At 36.6% G+C, this 17,469-nt stretch overlaps 3 protein-coding genes across 4 annotated transcripts; 2 read left to right on the forward strand and 1 right to left on the reverse strand.

The window, feature by feature from the left end:
- Nucleotides 1-1,345: 1,345 nt before the first annotated feature.
- On the reverse strand, nt 1,346-9,416 carry LOC113299593 (WD repeat-containing protein 36-like). The gene is made up of 18 exons (XM_026548648.1): nt 9,136-9,416; nt 9,023-9,050; nt 8,809-8,909; nt 8,384-8,587; nt 8,031-8,274; nt 7,665-7,840; nt 6,942-7,024; nt 6,232-6,304; nt 5,837-5,902; nt 5,477-5,519; nt 4,882-5,021; nt 4,430-4,642; nt 3,914-3,998; nt 3,535-3,829; nt 3,132-3,390; nt 2,670-2,892; nt 2,192-2,406; nt 1,346-1,678 (listed from the first exon to the last, which is right to left on the reverse strand). Exons 1-18 carry the CDS (start codon nt 9,259-9,261, stop codon nt 1,529-1,531), a joined length of 2,724 nt encoding a protein of 907 aa, XP_026404433.1. The 5' UTR covers nt 9,262-9,416; the 3' UTR covers nt 1,346-1,528.
- A 148-nt stretch (nt 9,417-9,564) lies between these two features.
- Nucleotides 9,565-12,842, forward strand: LOC113299594 (UDP-N-acetylglucosamine transferase subunit ALG13 homolog). The gene is made up of 4 exons (XM_026548649.1): nt 9,565-9,865; nt 10,556-10,752; nt 11,677-11,776; nt 12,399-12,842. Exons 2-4 carry the CDS (start codon nt 10,561-10,563, stop codon nt 12,653-12,655), a joined length of 549 nt encoding a protein of 182 aa, XP_026404434.1. The 5' UTR covers nt 9,565-9,865; nt 10,556-10,560; the 3' UTR covers nt 12,656-12,842.
- Nucleotides 12,843-13,801: 959 nt separating this feature from the next.
- On the forward strand, nt 13,802-16,874 carry LOC113293369 (probable ADP-ribosylation factor GTPase-activating protein AGD15). Of its 2 annotated transcripts, none has more exons than XM_026542025.1 (10): nt 13,802-13,981; nt 14,268-14,326; nt 14,414-14,504; nt 14,715-14,769; nt 15,020-15,110; nt 15,210-15,354; nt 15,455-15,608; nt 15,815-15,963; nt 16,112-16,272; nt 16,444-16,874. In XM_026542025.1, the coding sequence occupies exons 1-9, from the start codon at nt 13,931-13,933 to the stop codon at nt 16,259-16,261; spliced, it is 945 nt and encodes a 314-aa protein (XP_026397810.1). In that variant the 5' UTR covers nt 13,802-13,930; the 3' UTR covers nt 16,262-16,272; nt 16,444-16,874. The 2 variants fall into 2 exon arrangements, with proteins under 2 accessions (XP_026397810.1, XP_026397811.1); XM_026542026.1 differs by having other exon boundaries at nt 16,115-16,272.
- Nucleotides 16,875-17,469: the final 595 nt, after the last annotated feature.

Below are 17,469 nucleotides of genomic sequence, written 5' to 3' on the forward strand. Positions count from 1 at the left end.
GTGCAATTAGTGCTTGCTGAGAGTTGTGTTCAGTTCAGCCTATTCATTTGCCTCTCCCTATATCAACTACAAGTGCTACAGTCTATATCAACTACAAGTTATTCTTCTAACAGTTCTTGTGTGTTGCTGTTGGTCTACAATATTGCTTATGGTTCATCTGTATAAACATGGTGCCCACTGTTGATGGTTTGGTATAGACAACAATCACTCCTCCTTGCTCCACTATTTCTGGTTTGCCTATTTGCTGCTGAGCTATTTTCATTGAGCCTGCTAATCTTCACAATCACCTGGTATGAGCTATCCTCTATAGTATTGCGACAGTAACAACCAACTGCACTAATACTACTATCAGCATTATGGTTCACCTGCAGCTACTACTTCTATCTGCATCAATTACTGCTGCTGCACCTTATGCTCCTCCTCATATGTTTTTGTCTGCACCAACTAGGCTACTAGACAGAGTTGTGAGCTGGTGAATGTGAGAAATTTGAGTGTGTGTATGTGCCAAGAGCACGTGAGAAGTGTAAGAAAGTCGGTGAAAGTCTGTGAGAGTCGAGTATATAAACTCACCAGGTCTCTCTGTAATATCAATCTTCTTTTCATCAAATCAATTGATTAAATCGTATCAGTAGAAATATTGCTGACGATGTTATGCTCTTTGATTTAATGGATGATACTACTATAAATTCAGTGTCTACTACTTTGCAGCAATATTGCTCATTCTTAGGTCAACAAGTGAAATACAATAAATCATTCAGCTCAAATACAATAAAGATCTTCTCTGCAGATTTCCCGTGAACTTAGTTACTGAGCTGAATTTTGTAGGAAAATATACTCCCTCATTTCATCTTATTTAGCCGGAATCTGTGTGTTAATAAAGGTCTGTATGTTCAGACTGTCCTAGATAAGGTGAGGACCTTAGTCCCACATCAAGAGCCATGTAAATACTCCCCTTATAGTTTAAGGTCCTTCCATCAAAATGTAAATACTCCCCTTATCTATGGATTTCCTCAACTTCCAGACCAGGTTTTAGATACTTCTACTACCTCTGGGAGTACAGCTCAAAGTTCAAACCAGCGTGTTAAGGAAAGGAAGAATTACACTATATGCCTTCAGTTGAACTTGTGGAATGAGAAGAATGCAAGGCTTAGGAGAACACTTATGGGTTCTTTAGTACTTTACCAATGATAGGATTCTGTTCAATAAGGATAATGCTATACTAATAATACAGTTGTTCTTGCTACTGTGCAAGGACTACCATTCTTGATTTTTTTGCATGCACTCTTTTCTTAGATATAATTTGAAGAAAAAAGAGTGCTTAAGGATGGAGTCGAGAAAAAAAAAAGAATTAGAAAAAGAAAGACCCTAGAAAGTAGAAATCATATTCAAGTGGCCCTAAAGGCTTTAGAGTTTACAAAAACAACATATCAATGCTGCCACCAGAACAAGCAGTTACCACAAACGCACCCAAAGTGCTTATAATACACAAACTCAAAATTTTAACAAAAACGCGCACGAATGTGGACATTCAAAATTGAGCGTTGCTGAAAAATGAAACCATGCATCTTGTACTTTGAAACATTTTGTCTATTCTCTGCCATGTTGGACTATGAACTTCTAGAAGTTCCTTCGCCTTGGCCTGTAGTTGTGTGTGGCATCGAACTGTCTCGCCATGAATCTGTTACAGACAAAGGGTGAATTGGAAATAAGATTCATTCACAAAAATAAAATTCTCAGATAAACAATCATAGGATGCTGCCACTTGATATGCAAAATATCGATGATAGAATGGTAAAATGATTCTGTACAGTAATGCACAATCACTCAAAAAGCTACTACTATATGATTCTGCATTCCCGGTTCAGAAATGCAAAATAAAGCCCACTCTACAAGGATAATATCTACTGGAATCCTGCTCCAAATCGATCAAGAAGCAAAAATTCAATTGATTTTGGTGTAACCAAACATGAATCAAAGGTTTAGATTCAATTGATTTTTTATTTTTATTTTTATTTTTTTGTGGCATTTTTCCAATTTCATGGTGCGCGATACTACCTCACCTCTTAAACTGGAGGGCACCTAGAGATCTTATAATCTGAACTGCTAATTATCTCCAATAAAGCAGATCTTTCAAAAAAAAATATATTTATAAGTAATGTGACCATTAACAACAAGAAAAACAAACTGATACCTTCAGAAACAGTCTGATCACTGCTTGGATGAACTCGTAGTCGTTTCTGCAGGAAGTCTCATGATTGAAGTAATCCAATAGCAGCTCAATGAAATGCATCTCCGGTCTCTTCTCAGGCTCCTGTTCATCATCATCGTCTACGATCTGAAGCATCCGGAGCTCCATATCAAGAGCTGAGGGAGATAAATCCTTGATGTATTTTGTGAATACTGCAACTGCAACAAAGAGCATATTGAGGTGAGACTATGACTCTGGAAGAATCACAAGGAAGAGTCTTTGATGGTAGCACTTGTACATATAAGTGAAACAAATCTTCCATCAGCGAATATTTAGGGATCTAAGAACAAACCAAAACATAGAGCATGCCCCATCGAAACTAGTCATTCAAAGTAACAACATTGCTGATATTACTCAGGCGCAAATGTCATCAATTGTTTGTCAAAACCTAAAAAGTAACAAGCAGCAAAAAAGAACTTACAACTTTTTGTGTCGGCAGAGGTTTGAAGAAGTTGCAGAAACTTGGAAGCTGGTAAATTGTGATCTCTCGTGTGGTTCCCCAGTGCGTCACGATTTTCCTTCTTCTCCTCCAAAGTCGAATCACTGGGCTTGAACACTATGTCTCCTGATAGAGTTGGAACCGTAGGCAAGAAGAAAGGTGCTTTCTCTGGCTTTTTAGGTGGCTCAATTGGTTTATTACGCATCTGAAAAGTGGTTTGAAAATATAAACACTTCTGTCTAAAGAAGAAATGATGAGCCTAATGTGGCACAACATTTTGAATATTTGCAAATCTAGTGAGTTTGCACCAATAATCACTAACAGTAACGTGGCGTCCAAGTGCCAGAAACCGAGAAAGCTAGATAAGAACAATATCTCTTTCATATATTTTATTTTCAAAACAAAGATATAAGGTGGCCATTGGAAGAAAAAAGCAACGCAAACCTTTATAATGTCCAAATTGATCAAGCTTTGCCACTGGCTCTTCGGCAACAATGATAAGGTAACAAGATCGGGTATTTGGTAATCTAGACGTGGGGTACCAACAGTATCTTTGTTTTGTGACTGGTTCCCAGTAGCGTTATCAGAATCATTATCGGCATCTCCATTTGAAGAGACAGCTGGCAGTTTGACACTCACAGCCTTTTTACCACTCGCATATGAATCCACATTAGAGGAACCCGAGAACATTGCCTGATTGACCCTGATTGACACGAAATGCAATTTGAATTAAAAATAACTAGATCCAACTTCACCCGAAATCAGCCTTGTATCAGGTCCGTGTGGATCACACGAATTGCATTAATAAGAATGAATATCTTGCAAAAAAAATCGAGAGGAAACTCACCACAAGTAGACCCCGTTCTGCTCAACATGAGAAGTCGCTAAGACATCCATGTTGGGTGAAAGAGACAATGCAGTTATGGATACATCAACGTGGATTGCATCTATCTGTCTTGCCAAGATAACATCCCAGACTCTAAGAGTGCCATCCATACTAGATGATAATAACCATTTACCATCTTCGCTGAAACACATGTCTGTAACACGATCTGTATGACCTTCAAATTTTCGAACCATTCTTAAGGCCACAACATCAAACACACGGATAACCATATCATCTGACACAGTAGCTAAGAGACCTGAAATATCAACACCGCTTTAGCAAGATCTTTCCCGAGATAATGTCAAACATGAAGGGAAACGTTGGAAAAGTGAAAGATTACCATTTGCTCTGTGATAACCAATCTTAACTACAGAGGAACCCACATCCCACCTAGATTTCAGATGACGCCCCTTGAAATCCCAGACCTGCAAAGACGCAATAAAAAGACAGCACAACAGAAATGTGTCACACTAAGGTGATGCAAGCTTCTTTATCGAAGTTGTACAGAAGCTGTAAACCAGAACAGTTTTCATTGATGATTTGATTGGATGATAATCGTCACCTATAGATGCACTGTTTTTTTAAGGACCCTAAAAATTTGAAATCTTTGTTTTAATGAAAAACATATGCTGCGGCAGTCCTTGTAGTCTGATTGGCTTGTCTTCTGGACATGGTAACTTAACTAATATGGTAGATCCAATTCATTCGCCAATACTATATGCAACTCGGACAGTTAAATGTTATCACTTTCTTTATGATCTAGGACAGGTGGCTTTGGTTTTCGAATACTTAAGCAGCAAAAATAAAACAATACGTGATGCTTTATATAATGGTAGTAGAAAATTTCAAATAATACCTTTATATCTCCATGATATCCCGCACTTATCATAAGAGAGTTTGTAGCATCACAAGCAACCCCGACCACTTCACCGTCATGAGCATAGTTTCTGCTTTCAGACATGTCACCATAACTACCTCTGCTCTGTCCTGATTGGAGATTAAAACGCTCAATCCATCCACCCTCTGTCCCAAGGAAAGCAAAATTTCCACAAGCACTGATTGTGCAAGCCTGCAAAAAAAAAGAAAACAACAACAAAAAAAATAAAAAAACAGTAAACATGTTGAAATTATGAATTTCCAGGATGAATATGCAGTTGGACTCTTAAATCATCGAGCTGTGTTTGCACCGAAACATGAACCTGAGGACTTGATACTCTTAGAACTTAGTGTTGGTTTCCTAGTAACTTTTGGGCTATAGCAGTTAAACGGACCAGTAAATGAAATTTTATGAATTGGCTCAATAAATACCTTAATAGGTGTTCGCTCGCTCGTTGATGGTGTCAGGATATGCTCGCCAATGACAAAGTTCTGAAGCCTCCATACATATGCCCGTGAAGTATCCATATGACAAGTAACAACATTGCACCAATCACGTTCGCGAATTTCAGCTAAAATGGTTGACATTGGGAATGTGGTGGATCAGAAATCTATCAAACAAATCATAAAGGACTCTAAATATATTCTTGTCTAACTTCCATTGTTTTCTATATCACTAACTGAACTCAACATTTGCATTTCTGGAAATTACAGTTGTCTTACTTATAGTACATCAAACACAAATAGAAACTGTTCATTACTTCAGTGTATACATTATAAAAAAGAAAAGAAAAAATAATCGTTGCAAATCAAGTGATTAAGAAAAGCTATAATCCAATGGAGAACCATTTTAGTGATTAAGGAAAGCTATAATCCAATGGAGAACCATTTTAGTCTAAGCATGCATTCAAAGAAAAATTATCAGGTGCACGGGATGAGATAACAAGCATGGTAGATTAAGTTGTACAAAGCTCAAGTATGGAATCAATATAAGCATAAAAACAGAAGTTTTTGGGGAAGAACTTACCAAAATCAAAACAAATTACAGGCTTCAATTTTATCTCTTCTTCCTGAAATATATAAGAATACCAAGTTACTACTAGATGCATATTAAAAGTGACAGGACTTTGGATATCATAGAGAAAAAAAGAAAACCCAAAAATTAGGACCTATCACATCAAGTTGATGTGGCAAACCAGAACAGACTTGGCAATGGGGTATGGAAGCATTCACCATCTAGTAAATGTGGTGCTTTTAAAGAATACATTGATAATTGAGGTACCTTCATTATGTTACACAAAATGGAACACTTGTATAGATTCATATATACTCGATTATCTAATACATGGAGAAACATCAGAAGACAAAAGCATAGCTCTGAATATACCTTCACCCTCAATTTCTTGGCTCTTTTAGATACATGACGCTGAGAAAGCTCTCTACTTTGTTGATCCTGGTAATAAAAGTTCGCAATCAACAAAGATTATGTCAAAATTCGAATCAAGTGGTAGCAGTGTAGCAAAATATACCAATTAAGAACTGACAGAAAATCGAAGAAAAAAAGATGCAAAAGGTACATAGTTCCAAGAAAAAAACTTTTTAACTGGACACTCTCTTCTCTATTCTGAACTAAATAAAAGTTTTAGTTGGTGCATGATTGTCTCTCTGCCACGCATCACGACAACGATATATATAACATAAAGTTGGAAGTTGCAAAAGATGCTAAATAAGATATAGAAAGAGAAATTTTAAAAGAATAGCTAGCAGTAGAATGCAGACTACCTGAATAACAGAGAAAAGACGAAAGGCACGATCCTGACCAGCAGATAGAATGTGTCTTCCATTTGCGTAAAACCTGTAATGAATAAAAGATGAGTAAAATAAACAGAAGTTGCGTCAGGAAAGAAAATGCTGAACTGCACATGTTTGGCCCAATATAACTTCTAGAGGAAAAACCTGCCCTACAAGTGAATAGGAGTAAGTGTACCCTGTGTTATGTGGCATAGGCAAAACTGTCAAAACTCATTCTCACTTGGTTAATATCAACCGTCAAAGACAAACACATTGGTTCGTCCTATCTTATTATATAGGTTTGCACAAGCCAATGAACATATTACGAGTAACTACAACCAACAGGATTGTTTACTAACAAAAAATAACAGTAACAAAATTAATATGAATCATATAATCATGTTGATAGAACATTCCTACATTATGCACACTATTTTAAGCATACACTATATTCCATGACAGTATGAACCGATTCTGGCACTATAATTATTGTAATGGCCAATACTTTTGTAGTTAAGTGAAAGACATTCAGATTCGTATCCACTTCGATAACGAAGCGTGGTCTGCAATATACAAAAAGTGACCCCACTCGTAATGTCATTTTTACTTCTTCCGCAATATATGTTGCTCCTGTTCTTTTTATTATAATGAAGCTGACAGTAACAAGAAGACAGGACAATCCTCAGCAAAAACAAACTCACCTTACACAGCGTGGAGGTGCGCTATGGCCACTTCGAAAGCGTAAAAGGCGAGGATCCCCATCAGTTGTATCAAAGATCCACATCTGTACAGAGAAAAAAAATCATATGCACAATTTTTGTTATAAAGGAACTTTAACAATGAAATTGCCCGACACAAAAGGCTTAGTAACCATCACTATTCAACGAGCCTACAGAAAGTCCAAAGCTTCAGGTGCACTAAAGGAAGATATAAGCCTCAAGCATACATTTATAACATCACGGTCCACAGATGATGGGTCAAAAAAACTATATCATGTATCTGGAACAATTGCATTTCAGCTTTCGATTGTATTTCCCCAAACAGAAAAGGCAATGGAAATGGCAAAATGCTAAATACACCAATTCTGCAAATGGTATAGTACCATTGTGAAATAGCTGATCAAACAGACTTTTACAATGGGCCCGCTGTTTCATCCGTCACCAACTAATATTACGTAGTTTGAAACACTGCCTATATCAATTAACGATGTTTTAAACTTCTCTTTAGCCTTATTTAACTTCCCATTATAAAGATAACATTTGTCCACTGTGGTTAACACCCATAATTGTTATTTTGAGTTGCTATTTTTAGCAGTCTAGGATAAGTTTTACACTCCGTGATTGTGGATGCTAATAAACCAATTAGGCACCCAAATATTATAGATATATTCATCGCAAAAATCAATACTAAGAAAATGATCTCACCTTTATGGAGTTATCTATCGAAGAACTCATAAGCACCGGCTCATTAGCAAAGAAATGCAGCGATACAATTGAACTGTCATGAGCATCTCTTATAACTGACTGCAGCTTTCTTTTCTCAAGATTCCATATGCTTATAACACCTGATGAACCTCCTGATGCTAGAAGAGGCTGTCCATCTTAAAGGGAAAAAAACGAGTAAGGTATAAGAAAAAAAAATGTCTTGATTTGAAGACAAAGATACAATCATCATGAATGGTAGAAATACATCTTATGTACATATTTCTATACATAATTAGCGCAGAGCAGAGACAACATCCCTAGAACGCCACCCAAGCAAAATTCAGTATACGATACATAGGTCTTTACCTGTTCTGAAAGACAAGGCGGTCACAGCACCTCGTGTAGAATGTGTAAATGTAATTAACTCCTCATCATACTTAAGATTATGGACATGAACGTTGCCATCCGCACAACCTACTGCAACAACATCCAAGGCGGGTGATGAAACACAACAACAGATGGATGAATTCCATCCCTTGAACTCATATAGTTTCTTCTTTGAGCTGACATTCCAAAGCTGTAATGAACCTTCTTGGCTTCCTATTATCACCTGCATTTCACAAATATTCAATTGGACTTGTAAATGAATGAAAATAAAGCAAAAGCGAATATCCTGAACATAACTTTCGAATTTTAAGTACAAACTCTTCTCACATTACCTTGTTTAAGTACGTATCTGGATGCATTATGCAGCTAGGGGTGAATTTCTGGTCCAACAAAATGTGTCCAACTGGAGCAAGATTTTCCTCAATCCCTTTGAATGCCCACATGAACAGATTCCCTTTAATATCAACACTTAAGATGTGGTCTCCAAACAATAACAAATAGTTGACCTTCTCGCCATGTCTACTCCAAGTTGCTACCTGTAAGCATTACCATCACCGTTGTCAATCACTAGAACAACAAAATTTATAACCAAAAAAATAAATAAACAGATGATTCTTCTATACATGCTAGACATCAGTCCTTGTTGAAAAAGAACATGCCAATTTGGGGCATATAATTTTTCAAAGACTGCTCCATGTTAAGTTAGATTAGAATAAAATGACATTTAAAAAACAAAAAACTCAAATTCATAAACAACCTGATGAGCACGCTTATAAACCGCAATGTCATTCCCATACGCAGCAAATGTAAAATCACGATACGATGCAAGAGCACGAATCTTCCTTGGTAATTGAGGCCCTTCAAAACAAACAAACTCTAGATTGAGTAATAAACAACCAAAAAAATGCAGCAACTATCATTTCCCCACAAAGAAAATCACAGGTCAAGACTTCAAAGTGTTTAAGACTTACCAACAAGAACCAAAGTCAGCTTAGCACACTGCAGACGAAAATCAATAACAACAAATTAAAACTTTGAACTTAAAAATTAAAACCAAAACTAGAGATTGATAAGAATAACTTACATCGTAAATCTGCCAAGCTTTACCAACACTAACAGTAACAAAAGTTTCAGTACCCAATCTCTGAACTGAATACGGAACATTACTTGTGATATAACCAATAGCTCTGAAAGGTTCAAAAATTCCCATTTTTTAATCCAAAATTACAACTAACAATACAAGTATAGGGTACGGAGGTTGAAGAAAAGGATTTTAATGGGGAAAGTGAAGCTTGAGAGCTTAGCCACCGTAAACCCTATAAACCCCTTTCACTTGAAGAGACGAAGAAGAAAGAGAAAACGAAAGAATTGTCTGACCAGGGTTTTTGACAACAACATTAGGTTAGTTTAAATTGATATTGACACTGCCGTATACGATAAGGGTTGCCCTTTAATTTTATTTTATTTTATGGGGACTCTTTTGCCTTCAACAAACATTTTTCTCTTCTTTCTCCTTTTTTTTCGGTGGATTCTTGAGATGAGAAGATCACCGTAGTCAAATTCATCTAAAATCAGAGAAAGTTTGAGATTCTCAATCAAATTGATGATCAATTTCAATCAAATACAACTAAAAAAACAGATCACCTCGAAATAGCAGCTAGATCGATTGGATTCAGAATTAGCAGATTGATATTTCAGAAAGAACTATAAGCTTTTGTACATTTCGGATTTTGCTAAATTCATTCGAAAATTTCGAATATCACGCTAACTCAAAAAGCACAGCTGCTTCAATCTCTCTCTACTCATTCTTCAAGGTATTTTTTATTTCTCAGATTTACTACATTACTAAAAGGAAACAGCATTGCTCTGCTGCTGTTTGATAAAATGTCTCAATGAACTAATGGTCACATGCCTTAGATTTCATTTTCGTTTTGGATTTTAAAGAGGTTTTAATCAGTTGATTTTGTTTATTTAAGGTCTTTGGTTAATGGGTCTTCATATTGATGGTCCATATTTGCCATTTTTAATGCATTTTGTTTTGTTAATGCATAGTTCAATGGTGGTACCCCTCACCTTACAGTTGTGATTCCTTGTGCTTAAGACATATACTCAATTGATAGGTTGAGATGAATGATTCTGCTACTCTACCAAGGAGTAGCCTGCTAATATTTTTATCAATAAATTATGGAATAGGATATATGTGTTTTACTGAAGTTACATGTGATATTTGTGAGTTATCTACAGACGTATAATTCTAGCTATCAAAGTTTCATTTGTATAACATATAAATTTGAAATGCTTTGAATGTACAACATTAGCTTAACAGGTTGAAACCCCATTTTATAGGTACACCAAACAAATGGGTCTGTAAGATTGATAGTTTATGCAATTGTGAACTGATCAATGAAGTTATATGCTTTTAAAATCATATGGTTTTGAATTTATGTTTGTGTGATGGCGTGATGGGTGGCAATACTAAATAATTGAGATTTGGAAAACTCCAGGGTAAATGGAAGAAAGAGTAGAGAATGATGATAGTGGTCTGAAAACAAAGAAAACAGTTTTTGTAACGGTTGGCACAACTTGTTTTGATGCTCTTGTTAAAGCTGTTGATACTCTAGAAGTGAAGGAAGAGCTGTCAAGGAAAGGTTATACTCATCTTACCATTCAAATGGGTAGAGGATCCTATATTCCCGCAAAGGTACATATATATGTTTTACTTTAATTTCTATGCTCTATTCGTGTTACTTCTTCCTGTTCTTTCTAGCTATAATAAATGAAAGCTCACTATTGTCTTGCCATGTGTATATTCTTCTCTGAATAGTTCAATTTTACTTGTTAATGATCAATTTTCACTAGTGGGTTGGATTATTTGTTCTAATCTTGTTAGAAATTCTGTTTGAACAAGTTCTCTTAAGTCATAAGCTACACCAAAACTAGTCTACGTCGTTTTCAACTTTTGTTTTGAACAACTTGGGTGTTCAAACTAACTTTTATACTTCTCATTTTCTGTTCCTAATTCCGTTATTACATATTCCTACTCTCATTCATGTTGTAACATTCACATTGCCATTGCCATATTACGCTGCACCTTTTCTCTGTTTGAGGCAGTGCATGTGAAATTACTCTAGTAGACCTGACTCGTTTGGCGGTGTTTCAAGGACTGGAGTACAATGTAGGTCTGTAGTAGACTTGGAACTGTCGATTCTTTTTTGCCCCAACTGTTGAAAAGATATCTCGAACGTTGGTGCATTTTCCCGCAGTTGGTGTAACTCATTTTGAATGTTGGTTTGGTTTCCAGACAACTCTTTCTACTTTCTAGAGCTAGATCCTTGTCCTTTATTGCATTTTCTGAATTTAGTTACATCCTAGCTCTCTGTCTCGCATCTCTCTCCAACTCTTGTTCAATTGGTATTGCTTGGTCAGTCATGAGTTTGGGTAACCAAAAGTGATAGGTTGGTAAAACTCTGAATCGTTATTCAAGTTTCCTGGTAAATGTTTCATTCTTGTTTAATCAACCTTTCTGTGAGTCAAATCTACATGCTTACCATGCACTAACCCATGATACGCCAACCAATACCATTAGCTAACATCTCATTTCTTTTTGCTGTTGTGATGTATCCAGTCAATGGGAGAAGAGGGTTGCCTCGTCGTGGATTACTTCACTTTTTCATCAAGCATTGCAGACTACCTTAAGTCAGCATCTCTTGTGATCAGTCATGCAGGTGAGATCATATTCAGCTGTATCTTTTCTTCAAACATGCGACTGCCAAAGTACCACCTATATGCCACTGTATCTCTATTATACTGTGCAATTTGTTTCTATGACTATCTGTCTCGGTTGGCTAATCAATGGCACTTACGGCTATTTCATAGACCCCTAACTGTTGATTTGGTAGTGAACAATTTAATTCGAAAGATTAGTTCAATGTACTTGTAAAACTTGGGCAAACTAGGATCCACATTGGACCCCCTGCAATTACTTTTAATTTCCATCAGTTTCTTTATAGTTTTTAGAAGTATGGAAATTTTGATTTTGACTACTTGTTTCAGAACTCTATGATTTACAAAATTGGTATTGTTTTTTGCTTAATCACACGTATTATTGATAAGAAAAACTCTATGATTTACAAAATTTCATAGCATAAAGATAAGCTAAATGCATACATAAATTAAGCAAAAAAGGAACAAAAAGAAAGCATTCTTCTATATACTGAGTACTAAACTGGAGTCCGTGTTTATCTGAAATTAGGTCCAAACAATTTGAACAAGTTATCAGCTGCTATACTTCGACTATAGTTTGAGACATGTTGCTATTCACGAAAATGAATTCTAATTATGATGCAGGTTCAGGAAGCATATTTGAAACCTTGAAGTTGGGTAAACCCCTAATTGTAGTGGTAAATGAGGATTTGATGGACAATCACCAATGCGAATTAGCCGAAGAATTAGCAGAGAGAAAGCATCTATTTTATGGTCGTCCTCAAACGCTCAATCAGACCATTAGAAGCATGGAGTTGGAAACCCTGATACCTTACATGCCTGGAGATGCCACTCCAGTTGCCAAAATTATCAATAGGTTTTTAGGCTTCCCAGATGACTAGTCTGAGGCTGTGTTAACAACTTTTTAAAACCACACATACTGTTAATGCAGACATGTTCAGGATTTATATTGGCACATTCATGTAAATGTTTTATACGCTTAAGATTCTGAATTCTGTCTGATTTGTCTCACTGAGGTAGTTGCCTGAATGCTATAGTTGAAAGCCAAATATAACTTGGATATGTTTTTGGATGCTCTAATGAGTACAAAATTCCCTATGAGTAAATAAGCAAGTGGCGAGCATCGTGCTCTCTATCATTTTCCTGCATTTTTGTGGTCAGAACACCAAGCGCGATGACCTGGTCATGGCCATTAAAAGAGAAAGTGAGGAGGATATTACAAAACCTGTTTAGACATACATCTTGTGTACCTTACAAATTCCAACATAATGAAGTTGCAGAGTAGGTGTGTGTGGGTCGGGATTCATGTTGTCTTGAAACACTGCCAACTGAATACATCATCAATATCAATGGGCATCACAATGCACTGTCTCCCTCTTAGTTTCCCTCATCATCATCATCTTGTATCACAGAATGTTTTTAGGGCTGGAAGATGCACTCATCGACCCTACCAAGGACCAATGTATCAACTATGATAATATATTTAAACTTTAGAGGAAAACTAGCATTATTATACAAATTTCTGGGGTACTGTTTCTAATTATTTTTCATCAAAATAAAGACTAGTACTATTATTCTTTTAGTTTTTTCTTTACTTAAAGTTGAGAACATCAGTATTCGGAAGTAACCTGATCAATATGTGCACGACGGTGCGCACTCTGCAGCTAAAGAATGACAATGGTGAAATTGTATTGTCCAAAAACAAAAACAACCCGTTTTATTGTGCACTTGATACATTGTAACCTTGTGAAGTAGTGTGCACAAATTTGATCTCTGCATATACATCAAGCTGAGGACATTTGTGAAAATTAGGATCATTGGACAATTGGAATCGTCTACAGTATATGGCACATCTCAATTCTCCAGGATTCTGGCGAAGTTTGTTTACCCGCCAAAACATCAATGCTGGGGACCCTACTATACACCACTCTTTCTATCGCTAAAACACACCCTACATGCACAGCCTATATTTACCCATGTCCGACAAACCTTGTTTTAAGATCTCCAGCTGCTAACGGTTTTCTTTCTTCTTCTTCCATAAACAACGCCTGAACACACAAATTTTAAGCTTTCCTTCTCTCTCTAAAATTCCTAAGTTCTTTGTTTCTGGTTTGATTGAATTCTGTGATTTTGAAGGAATCAGAAAGGTGAGAAACATGAATGGGAAAGCTGCCATTAGCAAGGAGCTCAATGCTAAACATACAAAGGTAAACTAATTAATCCCCATTACCAAAACTAATGCCGTTTTGTAGATTTTTGGTTTTGCAATTAGCTCTTGTTCTTATGGATTAGTTTATATACAATTTGCTTCTTTTGGGTGTTTGAAATTTGGTTGCTTCATGCAATTTTAGATGCAGATTTTGATCAATTGCTTAAATTTATTCGAGTTCCTGGCTTAGAACAGCATGCAAATTTCAAGGAGTCAAGGACTCATCACATTACACAATTCTTATGCTAATCATGTACCATGGTTGTGGATTCTGTATTGTGCAGATATTGGAGAGTCTTTTACGGCTTCCAGAGAATAAGGAGTGTGCGGATTGTAAAGGAAGGTGTGTACCTTTTTTCTGACTGTTTCTAGAAAAAAAATTTACATGTTGTTGCCTGGATGCTTAGTTTCTGACTTAATCATGTTTCAGGGCTCCGCGATGGGCAAGTGTGAATCTAGGAATCTTTATTTGCATACAATGTTCAGGTGTACATAGAAGTCTTGGAGTGCATATATCTAAGGTATACAGTTGTTTACCGATAACCATTGTCACGTTGCCTTGGTCTTTTGAGTATTCATGTTTACTTGAAGCACTATCTTTGCTTATACTTGCTAGGAACCTTAGAATTTCAGAAGTGGAATTAACAGCCAGCTAGAGAAGTTACTGCATTCATCAGTTAGATTGTATTCTTTAGTTTCTGATCAGTAAGATTTACTATTTTTTACAATAGGTCCGGTCTGCAACCTTGGATACATGGATACCGGATCAAATTTCGTTTATGCAAGGTAAGAACATTCTCTACCATGCACGCGTATTGGTGGTACGGTGTGTTGGTGTCCTAACAAATTTGTATCAGGTTGGCTTTTGGTACAATACCATGAGCTCTCTGAATGATGAATATGTACTTCTTGTGTTTCTTCTTCAATTTATATAAGCCTCATGAAAAATGGCATATGCTTCCTTAGAACTGTTTAGGCTACACTTATAATGTTGTGACCTTGTGGTTGTTAATATGTTGCCAATCAATGTTTGTAGAGATGGGTAACGAAAAGTCGAACAGTTATTGGGAAGCAGAACTACCACCATCATATGATAGGAGTAATATTGAACACTTCATTCGAGCTAAGTATGTAAACAGAAAAATTGATTTCCTACCTTCAAATAAAGATTAAGTTTTAAACTATGAATGATGTACTAAAACTGTCACGGTATGCCCTTCAAATAGGTATGACGAGAAAAGATGGGTCTCAAGGAAAGCAACACAACCGAGCCATAGACCAGATTTCAACCAGGGACCAAACGATACTAGAAAATCCAGCAACAACTCTCAAATGCCACAAACGACTTATTCAGTAACAAGATCTCATACGGTAATGATGACTCTTTATCACAATTAATCAGTGCTGGCTTTATCAAGAATTCAAGTTTTCTATTTTTGTACTGAGAGGGTTTGCCATGACTACTATGCAGGGATCTTTAGATATGAAGACAAAGGGGATTCTAATACCTCCACCAAGGGCGACATCACAAGTACCAGACTTTAAACATGGAGGATATGAAGAGGGCGCAAGAAAGATCACATCCACCGCACCTCCGTGGGATAATTCCTGGGCAACATTTGAATGTAAGCATGAATATATCTGTATAATAGACATGTGCAACATGAATAATCAATCTGTCCGTGCAAACAGCACCAAGATTTTGAGTATCTACTTGCATAATTTCAATATTTTGCAGTCCTTGAATTGGTTAATGAGTTGTTTCTGAATTCCAAATGTAAGTGTAGTACTATTCTTGCTCTATTCTGAACTGTATCACGACAATATGTAGCCGCAGAAGTAACAAATCCAAGAGATATACCCAGACCAAGACGTTCATCGGGAGAAGTCACATTCGGGGAGTTACTACTTTCAACATCACTACCAACGCCACAATATGGAACAATGAGGGAGATAGACAGTAATAAAATCATCAGACAGGTAAAATTCTGCTCCACATTGAAATTTTTGTACCATATAAATTTCTTACAGAATTGAGCGTTTCCTAAGTGCTACTTTTGGTTTGAAGGGCTACATTCTTGCTTTTTGAGACTACACTCTTACATGTTTTTCATGTCATTTTGACCAGCAGCAACACTACCCTTCTCCACCAACATCTATACAGACACATGGCCGGAGTTCCAGTGATTCTTGTGTGCGTCTTCGGACAAATATAAGTGTTGATGATTTACAGGTTACTGGAGGAAAGAAACCAACTCCCAGTGGGAATTTTTTTTGATATATAATCAGGTGCTTGCTTATACCCTGTATGAGTGTTTGCCAAATTATGCTTGTATGCTTTCTCGCATTTTTCTCCTATTACAAGCTTATATATATATATATATATATATATTGAATCAATTCGTAGAGAAGTCTAAATGTTGTTTCTTTTGATGGCTTATCTCTGTTCTGTACTTGTAGATCCGCGTATATTATTTCCATCAATCTGGCAGTGTTTATAACAACTAGACAACAACACTTGGAGAGAAAGACAACATCCTGTGTCTACTGCATCTATACTCGAGCGACCTATATCACTTGCATTATCAGACCCACTATCACCAAGATGCAATTATTTTTTCCTGTCAGGGGGCGGCCTGAAATTTTATGCTTATTGAACAAGAAGCAAAATGGAAATCTAATCATCGCAGTAACATAATTATCAGCTGTGTTGCAACTCTTATGTCGTCTAGTTTAAGGTTTTCGTGAATGTCCCTCAGTTGAAATTTGAGTTACTAAAATGTTTGTGCCTAAAGTTATAGAACTTCTTAAATCAATAATGCTAATGTCCATGTTAATCCTCTGACACTGATGGTGAAGCAAGTTTACTACAATAAGAATTACCCTACGTACTTGTAACTCTTTAAACTCCCATGCTTGACTAAACTCAGTGCCTTCAGCAACGGATACTAAACTCGTTTTTCGTGGTTAATTTCAAATCGCAATCGTCCACAATTATGAAACAGTCCCTTGAAAATCAACATGGGTGTCCAATAGGTTATATACCTTTCACCAGTTCCATATCACGATACTGTTACAACACGCTTTCGAGACAAAATGCCCTTCACATCCCACTCTATCAACATTAGCCAGACTGTAATCCTTTCTGGATCACCCACGGTGAGCGTGTGCGATGGAAGTTAATGCGCATCACCCACTGAAGGCCACACTCCTTAGGCCCGCAATTTTGCTGCCAGCAACTTTATGATTCCAGATAGACGTCCCCACACTCACACTCAACGTATTTATAGGTTGCCTATACAGAGACATAGAACCTATGATATGATGGTTCCAACGATACTAGAAATTCTCACGAACCCAATATATATGGACCCAATGATTTTGATACGACGACTATCACGAACACGAAGGCTTTAACATTTAGCCCTAAAAAGCCGGGTTATAGGGAAAAAATGAAAAGGACAGAAAGATCTCAAGTGACCATCA

This window comes from Papaver somniferum, chromosome 7, assembly GCF_003573695.1.
Source record: "Papaver somniferum cultivar HN1 chromosome 7, ASM357369v1, whole genome shotgun sequence".
NCBI classification, from domain to species: Eukaryota; Viridiplantae; Streptophyta; class Magnoliopsida; order Ranunculales; family Papaveraceae; genus Papaver; species Papaver somniferum.

Bases quoted from the DNA above. Each gene is read 5' to 3' on its own strand.
- LOC113299593 (XM_026548648.1), bottom strand. From the start codon at position 9,261: ATGGGAATTTTTGAACCTTTCAGAGCTATTGGTTATATCACAAGTAAT. The intron at 3,830-3,913 runs GTAATCTTTCAC...TTGATATTTCAG, and splicing joins TGGTTATCACAGAGCAAATG to GTCTCTTAGCTACTGTGTCA. The intron at 2,893-3,131 runs GTTTGCGTTGCT...ACCACTTTTCAG, and splicing joins TCAATTTGGACATTATAAAG to ATGCGTAATAAACCAATTGA.
- LOC113299594 (XM_026548649.1), top strand. From the start codon at position 10,561: ATGGAAGAAAGAGTAGAGAATGATGATAGTGGTCTGAAAACAAAGAAA. The intron at 10,753-11,676 runs GTACATATATAT...TGATGTATCCAG, and splicing joins GATCCTATATTCCCGCAAAG to TCAATGGGAGAAGAGGGTTG. The intron at 11,777-12,398 runs GTGAGATCATAT...ATTATGATGCAG, and splicing joins TCTTGTGATCAGTCATGCAG to GTTCAGGAAGCATATTTGAA.
- LOC113293369 (XM_026542025.1), top strand. From the start codon at position 13,931: ATGAATGGGAAAGCTGCCATTAGCAAGGAGCTCAATGCTAAACATACA. The intron at 14,505-14,714 runs GTATACAGTTGT...TTTTTACAATAG, and splicing joins TTGGAGTGCATATATCTAAG to GTCCGGTCTGCAACCTTGGA. The intron at 14,770-15,019 runs GTAAGAACATTC...CAATGTTTGTAG, and splicing joins TCAAATTTCGTTTATGCAAG to AGATGGGTAACGAAAAGTCG.